Here is a 19,731-nt window from a genome sequence, read left to right as displayed (position 1 = left end):
TCGCTAGCCGGCTCAGTCACTTTTACACTGCTATTATTCTTTGTTTACATCACATTTTGCAAGCTATGGGGTCACTGCAGGGACATAACAGACAGCTACCCCCAGCATAACAAGCCAATTAGTTAGCCCCTCCAATTTACTTATTCAAGACTCCTTAAGAAAGGGGTTCAAATGGAGTGGGAAAGAATAACAAAGAAGACAAAAACATACCACTTCCACACAGAATGAGAGTAGAATTGTTTTTTTTTTCCATTCGATCTCAGCCATGCAGTGTGCAGGGTAATGTAATGTAGAGCTTCCTTTAAAATGTTTGTGTCATGTTATATTAGATGAATATTGATTGTGAACCTTGTGTCGCTGGTTGACGGCATCTTCCACAACCTGGCGTGCTGGCAACCATGAGGACTTGTAGAAATCCAAACGGTCCAGAAACTCTTCCCCAACCATTGCCATAGCCTTTTTGAAACCCTCCTGGTGACATATAGAGTGAACACATAAAGTTAATGCAATGAAAAAAATCACATGTTTCTTCTTCTGTTTGATTGCAAAAGCATGACTAAGTGTGGACAGTTTCTCTGGTAAACACAGAAAAAGAACCAACTATTTTAGTTACTACTAAATCAGTAGAATTCTGATTAAATAATATCGGCTTCTTCCTACTCCTTTTCAGATATGGCAAATGTGCAAGTGTATACAGTATTTAGATTGAAAACAAGTCTGGCACCATGAACATGCTCCATTTCATGCTCTGGTGAGAAACTAACATATAATGCACTTGAACGTGTGCAATTCCCACAACAGGTTTGCACTGCAGGGAACTGTGATGATCCTGAGCTTTAAAAAGAATGAATGGAGGAAATGAGAATCCATTATTGTCACAAACAGTTTCTATTCTGTTGAGGATGTTTTTGCCAGGTAATATTTCAATGAAGTCCTGTATGATCTCTCCATCGCTGCATAAGCTGCAGGCTATTGGAGGAAATTGCCATTGCTACAATTAGAACTGTGTGAACTGAAAAGGCACAAAATAAGTAGGCCACACAGGTCCGCCGAGAGAGGGGCCAAACAATGGAAAAATATCAGCTGACACAGCCGACATACACGCGCAGGTAGAGCTGTGGGTATCTCGTGAGAGTCCGTGCAATAACATGTGCCATTACCCTGCTGGCATTCCCTGACTACGCTAATGAGGAAGCGGAAAGTCAAACTATCTGGGTCCCAGTCGCTCTGTGGGGTTAAAAATAAATAAATCCTGTGTGAATGCACAACACAAACATTGACGATGTTCAACCAGGGTTGCTACAGATTTGACATTTCTAAATTTCCAGACTCACTAAATAAATGTTTAGAGCTGTGTAATCAATTATCCTAATACTCAACAACTACTTGGATTTTCAATTCATCTTTTTTTTTTGTTAAAAATATTGCTGTATTTTCCCGGCTATAAGTCACACTTTTTTTCATAGGTTGGCTGTTCCTGCGACTTATACTCCAGAGCGACTTATACATGAAAAAACTGTTTATGTTACATTAACACTGGACACCTTTTCTGTTCATGTTTATTTTCCGTGTAGTTGAATAACCATTGTGTTAGCATATCTTACCCCTATTCAGCCTGTTCTCTATTCTTTTATTGATAAAACTTGCCTTCCAAGAGGACGTAATGTCTGTTTTGGCCAATAGTTTGTCAAATAAAAAATGCGACTTATACTCCAGTGCGACTTATGTATGTTTTTTCTACCTAGTTATGCATTTTTTGCCTTGTGCAACTTATACTCCAGAGCGACTTATAGTCCAGAAAATATGGTCCTCTGAATTTAGCCTCTCAAATGTGGATATGGATATGTATGAAAGCAGACTTATTATCTATTTGTTCGAGGCAAAACAAGATATTCAAACACATTAGCTTTGACTTTGGACAACAGTGATTGACATTTTTGCCTCTTTTCTGATAAGTTCTAGACAAAGCCATCAACTGTCAGACTGTTATATTGAGAGTATGACGTCCTGCGATTTCCAATGGGTGAGTTGACTTGTAGTTCGTAATTGGCTCCTTCCTGACAAAGAGCAAGCAATCGTCTCCTCAATGAGAGCGGCACAGTATTTAAACAATTTGTTGTAGTTCTGAGGTAAAGGAGCTGTCACAAGATTACAACATAACCATAAATTAGCAGCACCGCAGTGTAAGCTGCAGGATTCAAAGTATTCATAAAAAGTAGCAGCTTATACCGTATTTTCTGATAAATTACGGTAATTAGACACCCGGAACAACTACAGCCAGACCATCACGTATGTCACAATAAGGTCCCTCCCTTGTGACATGGTTATCATCACAATTTTCCTCGTTGTATCACCAATATTCATTCAGTGGTACCAAAAACATCCAACAGGAAAATCACATTTTTATTTATTTATGTTTGTTATAAGTGTGACATAGTGACGCCACTCTCACAGAATATACAGTAATATGATTGGGGCATGCTTTACTCCTGGAGAAAACACTTTTTAGAATTTGCCTTCAATGTTTGCTTAGCGGCACGGCGGTCGAGTGGTTAGCGCATAGACCTTACAGCTAGGAGACCAGGGTTCAATGCCACCCTCGACCATCTCTGTGTGGAGTTGCATGTTCTCCCCGTGCATGCGGTTACTCCGGTTTCCTCCCACATTCCAAAAACATGCTAGGTTAATTGGCGACACCATATTGTCCATAGGTATGAATGTGAGTGTGAATGGTTGTTTGTCTATATGTGCCCTGCGATTGGCTGGCGACCAGTCCAGGGTGTACCCCGCCTCTCGCCCAAAGACAGCTGTGATAGGCTCCAGCAACCACCGCGACCCTCGTGAAGAAAAAGCGGTAGAAAATGAATGAATGAATGTTTGCTTAGCAGGTTGGGAAAGGATGCGTTTCTTTACTTTTGTCAAGTTGCTGTGCCTCACACTTGGTTTAGATGCACTCTGAGCCGACTGACTTGTTGACATGTATGATAATGCTTACAATTCAAAATGTAATTTGATTTTTCAGGAGCATGTGTCCTGAAAATTAGGGCAGAAACCCAATCCAATTTTGTGGCAGAAACCCAATCCAATTTTGTGGCACTTGACATCCATTGTCGTTAGAATAATGGCACTTCAATGGAGTGATTTTATAGCTTTTGCTGAGCTTGAGGTTCTGACTTCCTGTCTGTTCTGTTGAGCTTATATGGTTTTTCTGTCACAAGATGGAGTGATTTACACTACAAAGCACATACGTACATACCTCAGTGTCCTGACTCTTGCTGTTCCAGCGTGGATTCAGGTAGCCGACACGTGCGCTCAGCGTGGTGGAGATGGCGTATCGTGCCTCGCCGTCACACTGTGAAATGCCGTTGTCAATGGCATCCACCTCCTCCACGAAGTTCTCGTAGAGCTTTGAGGGAAAAAAATGAGAGAGGGGGTGCTTACTTAATGAATCTGTAATGATGTGGAAAATCTGCAGTTTTATGTTAATGCACGTTGTCTTCCTTTTCAAGCCGGGGAAGCAGGGAGGGACGTTGGAATTAAGACTGCGCTTGAAAGCCATTAGGTCCAAATGTATTGGTAGTTACCAAAGGCCTAAGTACACGGTAAGCTCGTTAAACCAGAGAGGACTGCTGCTATTTCACAGTTAACTGCAAAAGGTTAGACTGGAAGCAATAGGAGAGCAGTGCAGTAATGGATGTACAAAGTAATACAATGTTTGCATTCAAGGTCAGTCACCAACAGTTGACATTTTACAATGAGGTAAAAGTGAAAGTGTGAGAAGTGTGAGATTCCAGACGAGCATGGGAAGAACACATGAAATGTCAACAAATAATTGAGGTGTTTGAGGCGTTAAACAGACTGGAGATGACGTAACTTAACAGTGAATATATTTAGGCCGACAATAAGATTTGGCAAAGAGTACGCTTGGGCCTCATGCTGGCAGGCCCCCGGTGTCCAAAACCCACTGACTAGAACTGTGGTGCCCTCAGTTGGAAGCTGTGGAATTGTCACATTACTGATTAGGCTCCAATTTCTGCTCGTTCTGCGCCGCCAACTGTCTGATGAAGGTGGAAAGAACATTTTAAAAAGGGTCTGCGTTTTCTGCATACTGTGAGCGTTTGCTTTTTGTTGTAAACTGACAATATGTTTTTCATATTGTGGTTGTACTGCATTATGAAGAAAGTGTTTCTAAGACCTAATTAGGTGTAGACAAGTAAAAAGAAAACCATCTCAGTGACATGGTGGGCAGCTCTTAAGTACTGCAAACTACAACCACAGTCCAACATACAGTAAACGCTCTATTTAATGCCTCTATTCAATTGAACTCCTTATAGGCATCGGGTGGGTGCACAGTGGAAGAGCGGTCAGCATGTTGGCCACACATTCAGGAGATCGATCGGGTAGAGAATCTCCACTCGGGCATCTCTGTGTGTAGTTTGCATGTTCTCCCCGTGTGTGCGTGGGTTTTCTCCGGGTACTCCGGTTTCCTCCCACATTCCAAAAACATGCATGTTAGGTTAACTCAGTGCTTCGCAATTATTTTCCATCAGGACCCTTTTTTTTTTTTTGCATTCCCCAGATTTGAAATACTAGAATAATAATGATATCTATTCATTTTCTTTACTGTACAGAATCAAACTGAAACCAGGACAATGCAACAAAACGGAGAGCATGCAAGCGTATTCAAGAGTCAAATTGCATTTTCAGTACTATTAATGTGTACATTTGTACACGCGCAATATGCTTGTTGAGTTTTCCTTCCACTAAGTGCTCTAAATCATTATATGTAAGTTGTTGATGTCCTCTTAGTGGTTTGAGTGAATAAACACCTTAGCTATAATTACAGCATTACGACATTACTATTACGATTGGTGCATCCATTTTTATTTATATGAACACAGTGGACATGTGTTTTATTCCGTGCTCCATGTGGAATGGAAAATAAGAGTTGTTTTAGTACACAGTGCAAGCTAATTTGCAGGTATAGTGCCAAATGTGGTCATGCCGCTCTCACTTTGTCATAGAGGACCTCCAACTGCTTATCGTCCTCCTTCAGCTGCGTCAGCTGGGCCAGCAGCTGACGGCCAAAGTGGAGATAAACCAGGCCGGCCGAGCTGAGCTTGGTGACCCACGGCTTGTCTGGACACAGGCTGTGGAAGGTCTCTGCAAAAGTCCTGAAGTTTAAGAGGGAAGACAAGACAGATAACAAATGTACTGTGAGTCAGGGACTTTCAAAGACACCATTATTTTATATAAAAGGTCACAATGCAGCTTATATATTGTCTGTGATGCGCCATTCATCGGCAGACTTCGCCGCGTGTTCTGTCACATTACCTGACAGGGGCTTTTGTTAATTTAGCAGTTTTCTGACTAATTTCAGGTCCAGACAAACACACTGCTGTTCATTAGGGTTGACTTCTTCCGTTAGTGTATTTGCTAACCCTTATAGGTCACCTTTAAAAACCTTTCTTGCCTTGGTCGGTTTCCTTCTTTTACTATGTAATGCATATTGGGCCTAAAATCACTGAACATTTGATTTTTTACTGTAAAAATCTGTGTTTTCAAAACTTCGACTTACAATGCAAATATAACATACCCAATTCAAAAACATATATACAAAATTAACAACAACAAAGTTAAATGTACTGACATACTGTATCCCATTCCATCATGCTATATCCAAAGGAAAACCCCAGGCCAATTTACTGTAGGACTTTCAGAAAGGCTTCTAATGCTTTGACTGACTGATGACGGGCTTTTTGCTTTTTTCCACAAATGGGAAAGTGATGTCATGATTTATTTACTTTGGATTTGAAAGCGGGTGCCTTTCCTTTCATCCTGCACCAAAAGCGGAAAAAAATAGAAACAAACTTGAGGACACAATTCAAAATCATGGCAAATATTATTGATTTTTTTTTTTTTTACTTGACTCATTTAAACCATTCAAAGACTTGTATGCAGTTTGAAGTTTGTCGTTTCAAACAAGTTCAAACAAAGTGTCTTATGTGGCTGCCTCATGATAAATTAATGATTAATTTAACATTCTCAACGCAAAGATAGCATTAGTAATGTGTGTGTTAATGCTGGAACTTTACTGTTTTGAATGTGAAACTCTTTCATTTAACATACAAAGTACAGTGGAACATTTTCGGTTTAAGTAAAAAATGGCAAAATTGTGTCTTGGTTGGCATATGTTTCCTGGTTAGCATACACAGTGTGAGTCCAGCTGTGTTTGTAAGATATATTTATTAGAAAACAAAACTGTTATGATTATCTGAACTGGACATCATAACCGGAAGCCACTGCCTCCCAGCTCCATCACCCATCTATAACGTCATCATCACCAGTTGACTATGTGTTTGCTGGCTAACACAGTCATACCACAGGTCCCTGCCTTCCATCTTGATCACGGATGCAGGATAAACAATGGAGCCGAAGAAAGTTGAAAGTGGTAACATTTTGATTTAAAAAAATGTGAGAAACTCCAAAAATATCTCCTAGCAAAACACAAAATGGTGTCCGTGTGGATCTCTGCTCGGCCATCGCCAATGCCTTATGGCAGTCTTTGTCAACAATCAGGTCTTCAATCTGGTGCTTGTGTGTCTCGCAGAACATGACAGTGCAGAATGTCATTATCATCACTGAATGCGACTTTTGTATACCTTATATTGGTATTTTAGTTCATTTAGTCATTTATATGCGTGAAAATGCTTGGGCGGAAGTCACTGAAGAAAAAAGTTAAACGGATGCGCCAGAGTAATGAGATCAAAGGTGTGGACTCACTTTGGCTTTTATGGCTGTCACTGGTTACGGGCTAATGTAAGAAGTGACAAACATGCAAAGCCACCTCAGTTGTGGCCATATGAGGAGAAAACTGTGCCTAGTAAGAGAAATGTTGATTTTTCTATTCAAATGCTAAATGCTATGTTGTTCAATCAAGAGATTGTCAACATTGTCGTCAACCAGTCCGGGGACTACGTCACTACTACTATACTACACTAAATATTTATTTTAATTTTAGTTATTTTTGTACTTCTATTACTAAAATCCTCTTTACAATTATGTTGCACTTTTTGTTTTTGTTTCACCCTATTGCCGTACAGACATATGAATATATTATTTATTTAGTTAGTTATTTTGAGCAGTGCATTGTGAATGGTATCGTGAGGTACTCTGAGATTCCCAGCCCTAATTTTTAATGAAATCATTAAAACTGCCATTTTGTCAATTTTATTTTTTATTCTCCCCATTTTCTTTTACAGTTTTTTAATTATAAAAATACAAGTATACACACACACACCCTCTCTCCAATACAATTGCATGACTACTATTATTTATCACTATTTTTCTTTCAACTTTGATGAATAGTCTTTACCGACCAATATACTGCCCACTTCTCTTTCAGTGACCAATCTGACAACGCAAAACCTTACCTTCCTCTTATATAACACTTGTCCTATGTTTTGAATAAGCAGTTTATACTGCATGTCCATTACTGCTGTAAAAAGAAGAACAAAAACAAAAAAAGGGAAAAAGCAGTGTAATCAAAAGTTAAGCAGTTTTATGTTTTGCATTTTGTCCCGTCCTGTACCAAAAATTAACAGAGCCATGATCGTGGCATACCTTTACACCTTTACAGTGATTACAGTCGTCCTCGCCATAGCAGTTATTTATCTGGGACGGGCGATCAATAGGAGACTTACAACATGCTACCTGTTTATGTTTTTAAAATAGCCTTAATGTGAAGAGGTTAGAGATACATAGCCTGTGTATTAAAATGTAATGTCAAACAAGTTAAGGCACAATAAATACCTGAAAATATTTAATAATACAGCTTCAAGTGGTTACATTGTTTGCGTATGTACATGAAAGTAACCCAACGCCAAATCAATTTCATCAATATGCTTGCTTATTATCAAATCCAATTAAAATGTCCAACCCTGGTTCTAAATCCTGATTACTGGTTGCGTATAGGTTGTCAATAGCAATAACTCCTGAGGCCCATAAATAGCCCATTAAGCTTCACTGCCAGTTTGTATCGAGTAGCAATGGACAGAGAGCAGGTTGTGGCATGTTTGCGAGTGTGCGTATACAGAAAAATATAACGCCACTGTCAGGGCCACGTGCACAGATGGGGGGTTGGGCTTCAGTGGCATGGAGCCACTGCTGGTCATTTAATTCAGGCTTAATTGGAAGGCGTGCGCTGCAACACAGCAGATAAGAGGCTGGCAAATGAATGAGTGACATGTGAGGGAGGCAGGGGGTAATCAGGGCCATTAAGAGGGGCCTAATTGGCCAAGCTGGGCATCTCAGTGCTCATTAACAAGTGATAGGAAAATTGAACTGAAAAGTGAAGAATATGAGAAGATGCAGCAGAAAAAAAAGGCCAATAAGGACTGACGGGATCTGGAGTCTCATTTCCTCTTACATTCAGGGAATAATATATTTAGTGAATTTAGTCTTCATTGTGACATAAGCAGGGTTGTCTTTGTATTTTCTTATTGAAACGGGGGTGAATTTGGACTTTGTTGTATCTAGGGGACACTGTACAACTTTGGAACCCACAGAGTGGTATAATCTGGGCTTTAACCAAACATTAAAGGAAGAAAATGCGCATCTAAACTTTTGTATTCTTCACCTTTTGTTTATTAGACACATAAAAACCCATACAATGCAGGTCAGAATTATTATTGCAACATTTATTTATTCCTTTCAGCAGGAGTACACAATATTTACTGTGCCGATATGAGGAATTACGACATCATACCGATGAATTTGAAAACATAGCAAATGGCATGGCATCAATCATATGGGACTTCTGACTGTTTCAGAGGACGACATTTAGCCAAATGTTATGCAAACATTCCACAAAGATGGAAAAACACATAGAGCTTCAATGCTTCAAACCTTACCAACCACCTGAAATGCCAGCATGCCACGATGCCCAGGGCTTGTTCCTATTGTCACAAAGTTTGAAAACCGCAAACAGAGACAACCCAAGGGCTAAAGCAATCTGTAAGTTAAAGAGGACCTTTTTTTCAGCTCTTTGTATTGAGTTGGGGACTCCTATAGTGCAGCGACACAAGATAACCAGTACAGAAAGCTTTCTAGATATTACAGAATCTGTACCTATTCCAGCTGTATTTCTTTGGATTTCCGTGCTTCCTGTGAAAACGGTCTGTTTTAATTTATTCCACCCACGGCCCGCCGTCAGGCACGCCCACTCACACTCAAGGTCACACTCCCGAGTGTTTATAAGACTTCAGTTAGCCGCGAACCCAACTTTATAGGAGTTGATAGAAGTTTATAATAAACAGCAATTTATATTTTTAACATACAGACACGTGTTGGCACACAAACCCGATACGGAAGTAGAGACTGGAAAGTCCGATGTTTTTCAAAAAAAGAGGTTACTTCAAGACGTCCATCAATGGTAAGCACTTTCAGCATTTTAGCTTCAGGAATTGTAAACAAATGCGTCTTTCCCTTACAAACAAAGAAACATATTTTACGGGCTATTGCTAGCAATGTAAACACAAAAGCAGAGCTTCAGGGAGGGCAGAGTGTGTACCTGGCTTACAGCCACGCCCATAATGAAGCCCGCTCATCTGTGACATCACAAATGAACAGTTTTGCAGCACCCTCTGAAACCAAGCGTTTTGAGCCATCCCAAACTTCTTTCAGGGCTCACTTCCAAATGCGCAAACCTCATTATCTGAAACTTTGGCATGGTTTAACACAAGAATACAACATTCTAACTACATTTATAGGTCAGAAAAGTGGAAAAAGCATAATAGGTCCCCTTTAATTAATGGAAATGATGGTGCTGAATGGTGCCCTTTCCCATCGTTGAAGATACTGGCGACCACATTCATTTTATGAGGCATCTTTAACTGAACAAGCTGTGGGTTTTCATTTAGTGGCTTATTTTGTAATCTTTACAATCTAATTATTGACACCTAGAGTGAGTGAGCTGTATGCTTAATTTTGTGTATTACTGTGGAATATTTCTACCAACTACTTTTACAAAATGTGACATTTGTCATATTTAACTGTTGAGGAGCAACTGCATTAATTATATGACACATCCTCATTTGAGTAAGCGCGCTATAGATTTTGATTTTATGGATGCTTTTGGAATCTTCCTACCGTTGCTTTTAAAATATGTGATGTTTATCATATGTAACAGGTAATTATATGACATGTGTGGATTATTTTGGAATGTGAAGTTTACCATACGTACTTGGGGAGGATTGCATTAATTATGACAAATGTCGGTTTTGATTTTCTGAATTTTTTTTTTTTGCTTTTAGAAAACACCTTATGTAAATACCGTCAATTTGCATAAATTGTACAACATCTTTATTGGAATGAGCGTGCAACAGGTTTGACTTGGTGAATTATTTGGGGGTATTTCTATTGATTTTAGAAATGTTTTTGAAAATGTGATATTACCAAACTGTATAAAGCATTCACATTTATGAGCAAGTGGGCCACGGGTCGGACTATTTTGGAGTTTTTCAACCGATACTGTATATTTCAGAAAATGTGACAGTTATATGTAACTGATGAGAAGTCATCACACTAATTATATGACATCTTTTTTTTTTCTGTCGGGTACAATTTTGTGGATTAGGGGACACAGATTGCAGGGTCAGAGAATGGATTGTGTTTACATTTCCATGAGTTATTATCTTAACCGTCATCTCCATCATCTATACTGTTACTGAATCTCTCCGGTAAGAACTTCACTAACACTGTTCACTTAGACCCTTCACAACCATCATGCTCCTCCATCGGTGCAAACGTGAGCGACACCCACATCCTCATGTGGTTCCTGGCGGTGTCGTGGCAGCCTGTGTGCCTCGTGAACACACAGCGGGGCAGACGATCAATAGAAGAGTACTAATTATCACGAGCCACCTGCCAGGAAAAGGGACCCAGTATGTCTTTATCATATGCTTGGTGAGAGTGGAAGAAAAAGAAAATCGATGGCTAATTATTATCAGCATGCCAGGCTGACCGCTCACGTGTGACAGCCTGATGACTAAGGCGAGTGAACGCTATCATGCTGCCGGGAAAATTATAGCAAAAATACAGCCTCTGTTTCAGACTGCAATTAAGGAACTGTGGGAGTCATGGAGAAGCATTTCACATTAATGACACACCACTGACGGAAATTAGGTTCATGCACCTTAAAAAGGAAAAATCAGTGTTATAATGTGTATGGGTGTAACCGTACCCATAATGACAGCTCAAAACATACCTCGGTTTTGAGGTGACAGCTAGATTCATTTTTGGTGAAGTTAGGGAAAACAATGCAAAAAAACTGCCCAACTTGTATGTAAAAAGCTGAATTTATTATTATTTTTTAATTAAACATAGAAAGCGCATATAGTAACTCCTCATTTATCCCAGTTAAGTGGTTACAGACCTGACCGTGATAATTGAATTTCTACCAAGTAGGATTCCTTATTTAGAAATGGAACATCGTAGTTAAAGCATAGAAAAGACCTTGTTATTATGGTTTTTATCATTATCAGAGCACGCATGACATGAAGTAATACCCCATAATACCCCTTTGTGACCGATCTTGAATACTACATATTAAAATGTCTTTCAATGTGTTTTCTGAATGTTTGTGTTTTAGATTATGTACCCATTTTTGTTTGAAAATGTTTCATTTGTAACATTTGTATGCTTTTCTTTTTCACTAATAGACTGTAGTAACCACAAAACAGTGATGATGATTAATATATATTGAAAAACCGTGATAAAACGAAGCCAGGAAATGGACTGTAAAACATGAAGGACTGTATTTAACAAATAAAATTCCTTCCAAAAAGGCATTTCTAACAGCTCACAACATTTCTTTTTAAGAAAGTGAAATGATTAAATCAACAGTGTTATTGGAAGAAGTGTAACATTACTAGTCAGAAGTTGCAGCTTTGTTCCCTGGCTCTACTAAACAATGGCGACACACTGATTTTGTCTTTTCCATTTGTCTGTTTTATGGATGGGCGATGTATCGATATTTTTAAAAATATCAATATTTCTTCTAAGCAGAATATCAAAGACAGGCATATTGTTCATATCGATATAGACTGAATTTGATGCAGAGGTCTCATGTTTCCAGACCCCTTAAGCAAGTGTGCCGCTATGGATGTCGATCTCGTTACGTGTGTAGCTTGCCGCCTGCTCCATAGTTTACACTCGGGAGCAGCCATTAGCTTTGAGCACACCTTTGCTATGCTGAGATCCTTGTGGAGATACGGAGGAGGAGAGGCTGCACAGTGGGAGTGAACAGCAAAAAAGGTTGCTGTATTAAAGACAGACTCAACCGTGTTTACCGTCTTTTGTCATGGGGAACATGAGGGAAGCGCTAACAGCGCTAAGCCGGCTGTAGAGGCTACCATGAGTGCAGCATGAAATTTAATTTACTTCAGCAGCTATTTTTCTATGATATTCTTTAGTACAACTTTGCACGCACATTTGGCTTTGACTTGTCTAAACTCACTTTGTGGAAAAAAAATGGGGATATGTGTTGTATATTGATATTAAACCCAGGAATGCCAAGTGTTCCCAAACAGGAGACTTTAACGACGTAAGAGGGTTTTCAAGCTCTCGCTTCTCTTTGGCACTGTCACCAATCAAGGCTGTACAGCCTGGATCAACAGGCCTCATTTGAACACCATCTTCTACTTTGTCAGCTCGCACATCAAAATCCCAAATCTTGGAATCATAAACATTTAGAAATTGTACATGAAGTTCTCTGACAGAGCTTCTCCCACCGGACTAATGATCTGGAACCACAGCTGCACTGTCACCCTGCAGCGAGTCTTACATTACTGCATCATACCTCTGATGATGATCATAGCGATGCCTTTTCGGGTCAAACTCTCCTCCCACATCTACAACTATGTCACAGTCGGCCAGCAGCGTGGGGTCCCTGGTCCGTACAATCTCTGCACCCTGTTCAAGGAATGAAAGGGAAAGTGCAACAATCATGCAAAGGGCGGTCAAGAGGAACACAATCACATCTAATTGATTCAAATGTCATTTTTTGGATTCCTGAAACTTTCTCAGTACGAGAGGTAACTGATATGAAATGAAATCCCTTCACTGTTGAATGTGGAGGTCTAATTGGACCCAAAGGAGGCAAAGTTTGACCTTTAACAAGCCAAATCAATCATTCGGTAACCTTGTATGCTCACTGGACACTTCATTAGGCATGCTTGCAGAAGCTAATGAACAAACTATCAAAAATTGAGCCCTTACAAAGATAATAATGCTCAATGGCGATTGACACTATGAAAGAAATATTCATTTAACAACACAGAACTAGCATAATATCCATATTGGTCTCTGTCTGACTGTGTCAATCAAAACTGAGCTTTATTAGGATTATATAGATTGAATTTGTGATATAGCAATGGTCCTGGATCTCATTCCCAAGCAAGGGTAACATTTAAGGTGCTGCAAATGTCAGTTTCATTCAGTACATTTTCTCAGAGTGAGTGTAGCTGATGTTTATTTTACATTAAAGGGAAGTGACAGGTACTAATTGCATAATAAGCATATTATCCACTCTCTGACAGTGTCAAATACCACAACTCAGTATTTCCCATACATGTATTTATTTATAGCAGGCCACCACAATTAAATGTGGACCGACACAGAAGTTCTTAATGCTAATTTTGATTTATTTATCAGCTCGCATTTGTTTTTTTGTGCCATGAGCACTTTAAAGTAGAACACCAGTCTTACTCATGGCCTAACAGGTAATTAACACACTACAGTAATGAACTACCATTCTATGTGGGTACCAACTCCTAAGCACTAGCGAGAAACCGTGCCCACAAGGCATGCTGGGTATTCCAGCAGCAACTCCACTGACACAACAATATAGTAAGTGTGCTTTTCAGTGTGGTTATTGAACACTATTAATTAGGGTTTGTGTTGAATATAAACAATTAACTTGTCTCATTTGATATTAAGAGGTTAATTATGATAGCACAGCAGAAAAAAGTTGGGTTTGTCATGCAGCATTTTAAACGCAGGTGGCACTATTTTTAATTTGAGTGAGCTTTGAAGGAGAATTACTGTTCATATTGTAGTTTTTAACAACGGGCGGGCATTGTTTAGCAATGTCTTTATAAGAGCGCCCTCCAGTGGCTGACTATATATTAAAACACACCATGGAGTGAAGTGTGTAATCTTAACTCATCCATATGTATATCTCATGATCATGTATATCAACACATTAAGTGATCCATGATAATAAACTCACTTAAGCCTATAAAATAACAAATTAATACAACAAGTACAATTAAGTTCTACCCACCTTGTATTCGGGTAACTGACGGAGAAAGAAGCATGCCAGAACCTCGTCGCAGTGAAAGGTTCCATTGTGGGTTCCGATCTTCTTGTTGGCCATTCTCTCTTCGGTGCACAGCCTCTTGGCTTCACTTGACATGTGTCGTTGCCTACGTGTGGCGTCCAGGTGAAATACTACACGCTGACAACTGTAGTTGGACTGCGGTTTAAGCAATGTAACTACACAAGTATGGTTGTACTTTGGTTTGACAAAATATTTTGTTCGGCTTAAAGTGGCTGCGAATAAGCACAGACTCCTCATTCAAGTAGGAATTGAATCATGCGGCAAGCAGAACGGGATGCATTTAACGGTGGGACCGGATATGGTACGTCCGTATTGTCGGCCCGCGGAAACAGATTTAATTTAATGTCCTGCAAGGATAAACGACGTTACATAAAATAAATATTAATGTTAAATAAAAAGACACCTTTCGAAAATCATTCAATGATGTTCAAAAATTGAAAATTGAAGTTAATTTATTAGTAATACATGTATTAGTAATACTGGCCCTGTATCTGCATTTGCATGCAGTATCGCCCACCCTTTGCATTGAACCAATGCAGTACTACAATACCGCCTGCAACTGGCAGATGGTGGCAGATGGTCGACTGAGTTCCTGTTATGTAGCTCCTTGCTACATACTATACAGTACAGTATTACGGCACTGAGTTTGACCTCAGAAATACACACACATACTTATATACATACTTATACACATATATATAATATATACAATTATATATATATAATTATATACAGTTATATTATATATAAAATTTTTGGGTATATATATTATTATATATATTATATTATATATATAATAAATATATATTATTATATTATATTATACTATATATATACTATTATTATTATATATATATATTTTCACATTGTCGTTATGCGGTGTAGAATTATATTTATATATATATGTATAAATAATAATTCTACAGAATTATTGTAGAATTCTTATTCACATTATTATTATTGTTTATTATTATTATTATTTATACATATATATATATAAATGAAAGAATTTATTATACTGGTATCATCACAAAAAATTTTATTGTTAGTTAAAATATTATATATAATATAATATTTTTAAACCTTATCCAGACAGACAGATCTCCATTAATCTCACTTAAGTTATGTTCTAACAAGGGGGGCAAGAAGGGGGGGCACAGCCATGAATATTTTGATCTTTTTTTCTCCCCTTAATCATAAAAACCTTCATTTAAAAACTGCATTTTTCCTTCAGTTTTGTTGTCATTGATCTGAATCAGTGTGATGAACATTTAAAGGGGACCTATTGTGCTCATTTTCCGAGCCTTTGTATTGAGTTGTGGTCTCCTATATGGTATCCTATACACACAATAACCAGCACAGAAAGCCTTCTAGTTCTTCCAGAATCTACACCTATTCCATCTGTATTTCCTTTGATTTATGTTTTCTGCCAAAACTGTGTGTTTTAATTTATTCCATCCATGGCCTGCTGATGTGGGTCACATGCCTAAAGGGCTTCCTAACTATGAATCATATAAGGAAGTCTAGGTATATAAGGTTTTACCACGCCTTTTCAAACTGAGTGTTTTGAGCCATCCCAAACTTCTTTTAGGGCTCACTTCCAAATGTGCAAACCCCATTATCTGAAACGAGAATACAATACATATATACGTCAGAAAAGTGGAAAAAAATATAATAGGTCTGCTTTAAGTGTGTAAAACATGCAACAAAATAAGAAACCAGGAATGGGGCAGACACTTTTTCCACACAACTGCATAATGGTATATTTTAAAAAATAAATAAAAATTGCGAGGTCTTACACAAATTTTATTCTATTAACCTTTTAATTATTAAAGTATTTTCAAGTAAATTTCAGTGCACTAAAAAGTGTTAATCAGCACCACTTGCCAGCAGGGTTCCAAGTCTTGAATCAGCACCATGGACAGCACACTGTATACTCTCCTTATTAGCAACCCTCCATTCTTTATGGGATTATGTTGGCTAATCGCTTTTGGCTTGAACAAAACAAAACAAAATGTCTGCCACGCTGTTGTTTTACCCTCATGTTGTAAATGTGCTTGTCGTAAATGACAGCTTGTCTTTTATCCTCTACAGCTGAATTAGTGACCCTTCATGTAGCTAATGCAGTCAAGTGGCTCATTAACATAACTTTGTGTGATTAGCCACTCAGAATACAAATTTGGGGGGTGTGGGGGACAATGCCACCGCTTTAAAGGATAATTACATCTTTACTTTGCGTGACTGTTTATTAAGGGCAAACTGGGTTGATGGCTCACTATGGGGGCGTGACATTTACAGATCAAAACAGATGAAAAACAGTTTCACTCCAGGGGATTCATTGCTGTTTCTGTTTCCAATGCTCAGATGACTCACTGTCAAAGACAAACCCAAATAAACGAAATGATGCTCATCAGGCCACCTCATGCTATGTTCTTCAGTCAGTAAGGCTGCGAGCTCCCTATTGGTCCTTTTTCCTCCCTCCCTCCCTCCTCAACCCCAAACCCTGAAATGCAGTTGTGGGTGGTAACCGAGAAAACGTCACACACGGATTTTTTTTTCTCCCCACTTCCAGTTTTACACGCAGCGATGACAGGAAATGAGCCCATATCTGCTTGCCATAAAAGGAAGAGTGGGTGCACAGTCCCCGCTCACAGCAATAAATATAGTATTAATTAAAGTCCTAAAATCTATCTATCCATCAATCTACCTATGGGCCACCAGGGAATGGTGAAATAATTGACATTCCCATACAAATGTGCATTTTTGACACAGGGCTCGCCCCACCCCCTCCAAAGCCTCCTGCTAGCTTGACTTCAATGTTCTAAAAGTGATCAATATTAGACTAGATTCAGCTCCTCACTCCCCCTTTCTCTCTTCAGTATGCCTAAGGCACTTATTAAATACAGTTAAGGTAGCCTATAGAATGTATAGGTACTCACCAGTAGTGTGTGATAATGAAAGATGATCTATGAACAGATGGAATCTGCAGTCACCTTGTAGTAGTTAGTTTCACCTTTGCATTTTTTTGACAATCTGAAACCTCCCTGCACTCATGAGTCACATGACACCAGAGAAGATAAATGGCTAATTGGGCCCAAATTGAATTTTTTCAAGAGTTTAAAGAAGTCCCTTGTTTATCGCAGTAAATTGGTATATGACAGAGTATTAGGGCCACAATAATCTGGCCACATTGTAAATGTAAAAAAAAGAAAAAAGTTGTAATATTACATGTCATTGTGGCATACCTGTCAGAGGAAAAATAGAGCAGACTATAGCGCTTCAGGAAGGAAGGACATTTTCTTCTTGCTTCAGGCAAGCTTGTATTTATAACATGGCAGCAAAACAGAGCAGCTGAGCACAAACCGATTAGCATGGCTAGCCCTATTCACTCACTTCCGTCTTCCTTACCCTGCCCCCTCCACATGCTCAAGGCCAAAGGCCTTTCATAGCCGAAAAGGGGGGACAGGCAATGTCTGTTTCGACAGAGTATTAAAATAATCTGAGATTTCAAGAACAAAGTGATACATTTATGAGAAAAAATCAGAAATAAACAATACAGTAATGTTTCAAGGATACACAATAGATGCCAGTTTATATAATAACATATAGTATGAATAATTAATGGCCACAAGATTGAAAACAGGCAGAAATATTAAGAATTTAACAAACGGGTGTAGAAGACTATGAGCAAAATGAGAAAACATGTGGCTGGTATTTCACAGTATATTTTCTTATGTCTTTATGTTGAGCTCTGTTTTAGCTTAAATCAAAGACCATCTAAACAAGAGCATAATAATAATAATAATAATAACAGTGGTTCGCATAATTAGGAGACCTTCCACCGTCACAGCTGGTGAGCCGCTACACTCCAGGGTATTTGAGGAAGTGTAGTTAATCAAATTCTAACCTTGCCTTACGCATATTATTGCTTTAATTGCAATAGGCGGGCTGTGCAATTATACTCTTGCCAATTACTAGTGCCTGTGTGAGCATTTTCAAGGCATCAGCACAATGTCCACTAATGGCATCGATAAGATGTATTTATGATATGTAAGGTTTTGCTGAGCCATCGTGGATTGGAAAGAAGCTTCGTTTTCAAGGATGGGTGTCCATTAGGATTCAGACTGTGTCCTCCACTGTGAGTCACACCCCCGCCCCGCCTTACCCCGCCACCATCCACCCACCTCCCAGCACCGGCAGCATCTCTACTGCAGTCGCCACCTCATATTGCGCCTCTCTGACTTCACACCGGTCGACTGAGGATTCTGTTTCTACGGCAACATGCTCCCAAACTCCTCCCCCCTCCCCCTTCTCCATCCCTCTCCCCTCTCTTCTATGCTGGTTCCCGGCACAGATCATGTGACTTTCAGGAAGGCTTCTCCACCCCCTCCCCACCGCATTGATTAACCCTCTCCACGCTGTTGGCTTCATCCTCGCCTCTTGGAGGTTTCAAAGGAAAACCGGGCGCATCTCTAATCTCCCCCGACAGTTCAAAGCTGCATTTGATCTAAATGTTGCATTAGCATATTTTGAAACACCCCGGAATGACTCATTGCGCTTGAGATTGCCGTGTGTGGGCGGTGTGAGGAATGTGGCGATATGGAAGATGCAGTGGAACCTACAAAAGTGCTCCAATCTAGAATATTTCAACTAAATTTGTTTCACTTTTCCTTGTGCGAGTGTACTGATAACTATGGAACAGTGTCTGTAGAATCACTCTGAAAACACTGTCTCGTTCACTCTTCATTATCAGTCTTCTATGAGTAATTTTACTGCATTTTACTTTTATTTAGTTTTATGATACAGTGATTAACTTTTGTGTACACTTTCATGAGCATACTTTTTATTAATCTTAGGCCTCTTCAAAATGCAGAGAAGTTTTATGGTAGATGTGTTCTTACACAGTGGTACCTTGGTTTTTGTTATTCATTGGTTCCAAAAGGTCAGTAAAAACTGAAACATATAAAAACCAAGACAATCTTTCCCATAGGAAATCATGCGAATCCAGACAAATATATTGCCCGTGTTGGCCCCGGCAAACTGCGTAGTTACTAATTAAACTTTTAAACTTGTTCTACTTAATTTCAGGTGTCTTCACAGTACACAATAGTTTTACTTTATGGTAGTTTTATTTTACAGTGTTCACTCATTATATTTATTTGACTACTTTTTAGTACTTAACATGGATTGAAGGCACATTAAGTAAATTGACTTTTTCATTTTTTTTAAATAACTTCAGTTGTATTCAAAGTGCACAGTAGTTTCACTTTGTGGTTTAATTTACTTTACGGTACTTTTATAATACAGTGGTTAATTACTCAATTCATGTG

The 19,731-nt window shown here is 38.9% G+C and overlaps 1 protein-coding gene across 1 annotated transcript in view; it reads right to left on the bottom strand.

Moving 5' to 3' along the window:
• Nucleotides 1-14,704, bottom strand: part of myg1 (myg1 exonuclease) — a 33,221-nt gene extending 18,517 nt beyond the window's left edge. Inside the window, exons 1-5 of the mRNA XM_058055721.2 lie at nt 14,345-14,704; nt 12,860-12,972; nt 5,015-5,174; nt 3,257-3,406; nt 349-471 (exon numbers count right to left, since the gene is read on the bottom strand). Coding sequence (XP_057911704.2) covers nt 349-471; nt 3,257-3,406; nt 5,015-5,174; nt 12,860-12,972; nt 14,345-14,638 — 840 coding nt within the window. The 5' untranslated portion in view covers nt 14,639-14,704. The remainder of the gene's footprint in view (nt 1-348; nt 472-3,256; nt 3,407-5,014; nt 5,175-12,859; nt 12,973-14,344) is intronic.
• Between the last annotated feature and the right edge of the window lie 5,027 nt (nt 14,705-19,731).

The sequence above is a fragment of the Doryrhamphus excisus genome, linkage group LG18 (genome assembly GCF_037039965.1).
Source record: "Doryrhamphus excisus strain RoL-2023G ecotype Guam linkage group LG18, RoL_Dexc_Guam_v1.1, whole genome shotgun sequence".
Lineage (NCBI taxonomy): Eukaryota > Metazoa > Chordata > Actinopteri > Syngnathiformes > Syngnathidae > Doryrhamphus > Doryrhamphus excisus.
Note: the sequence above shows the minus strand (reverse complement) of the source record. Positions and strands in the feature narration are given on the sequence as shown.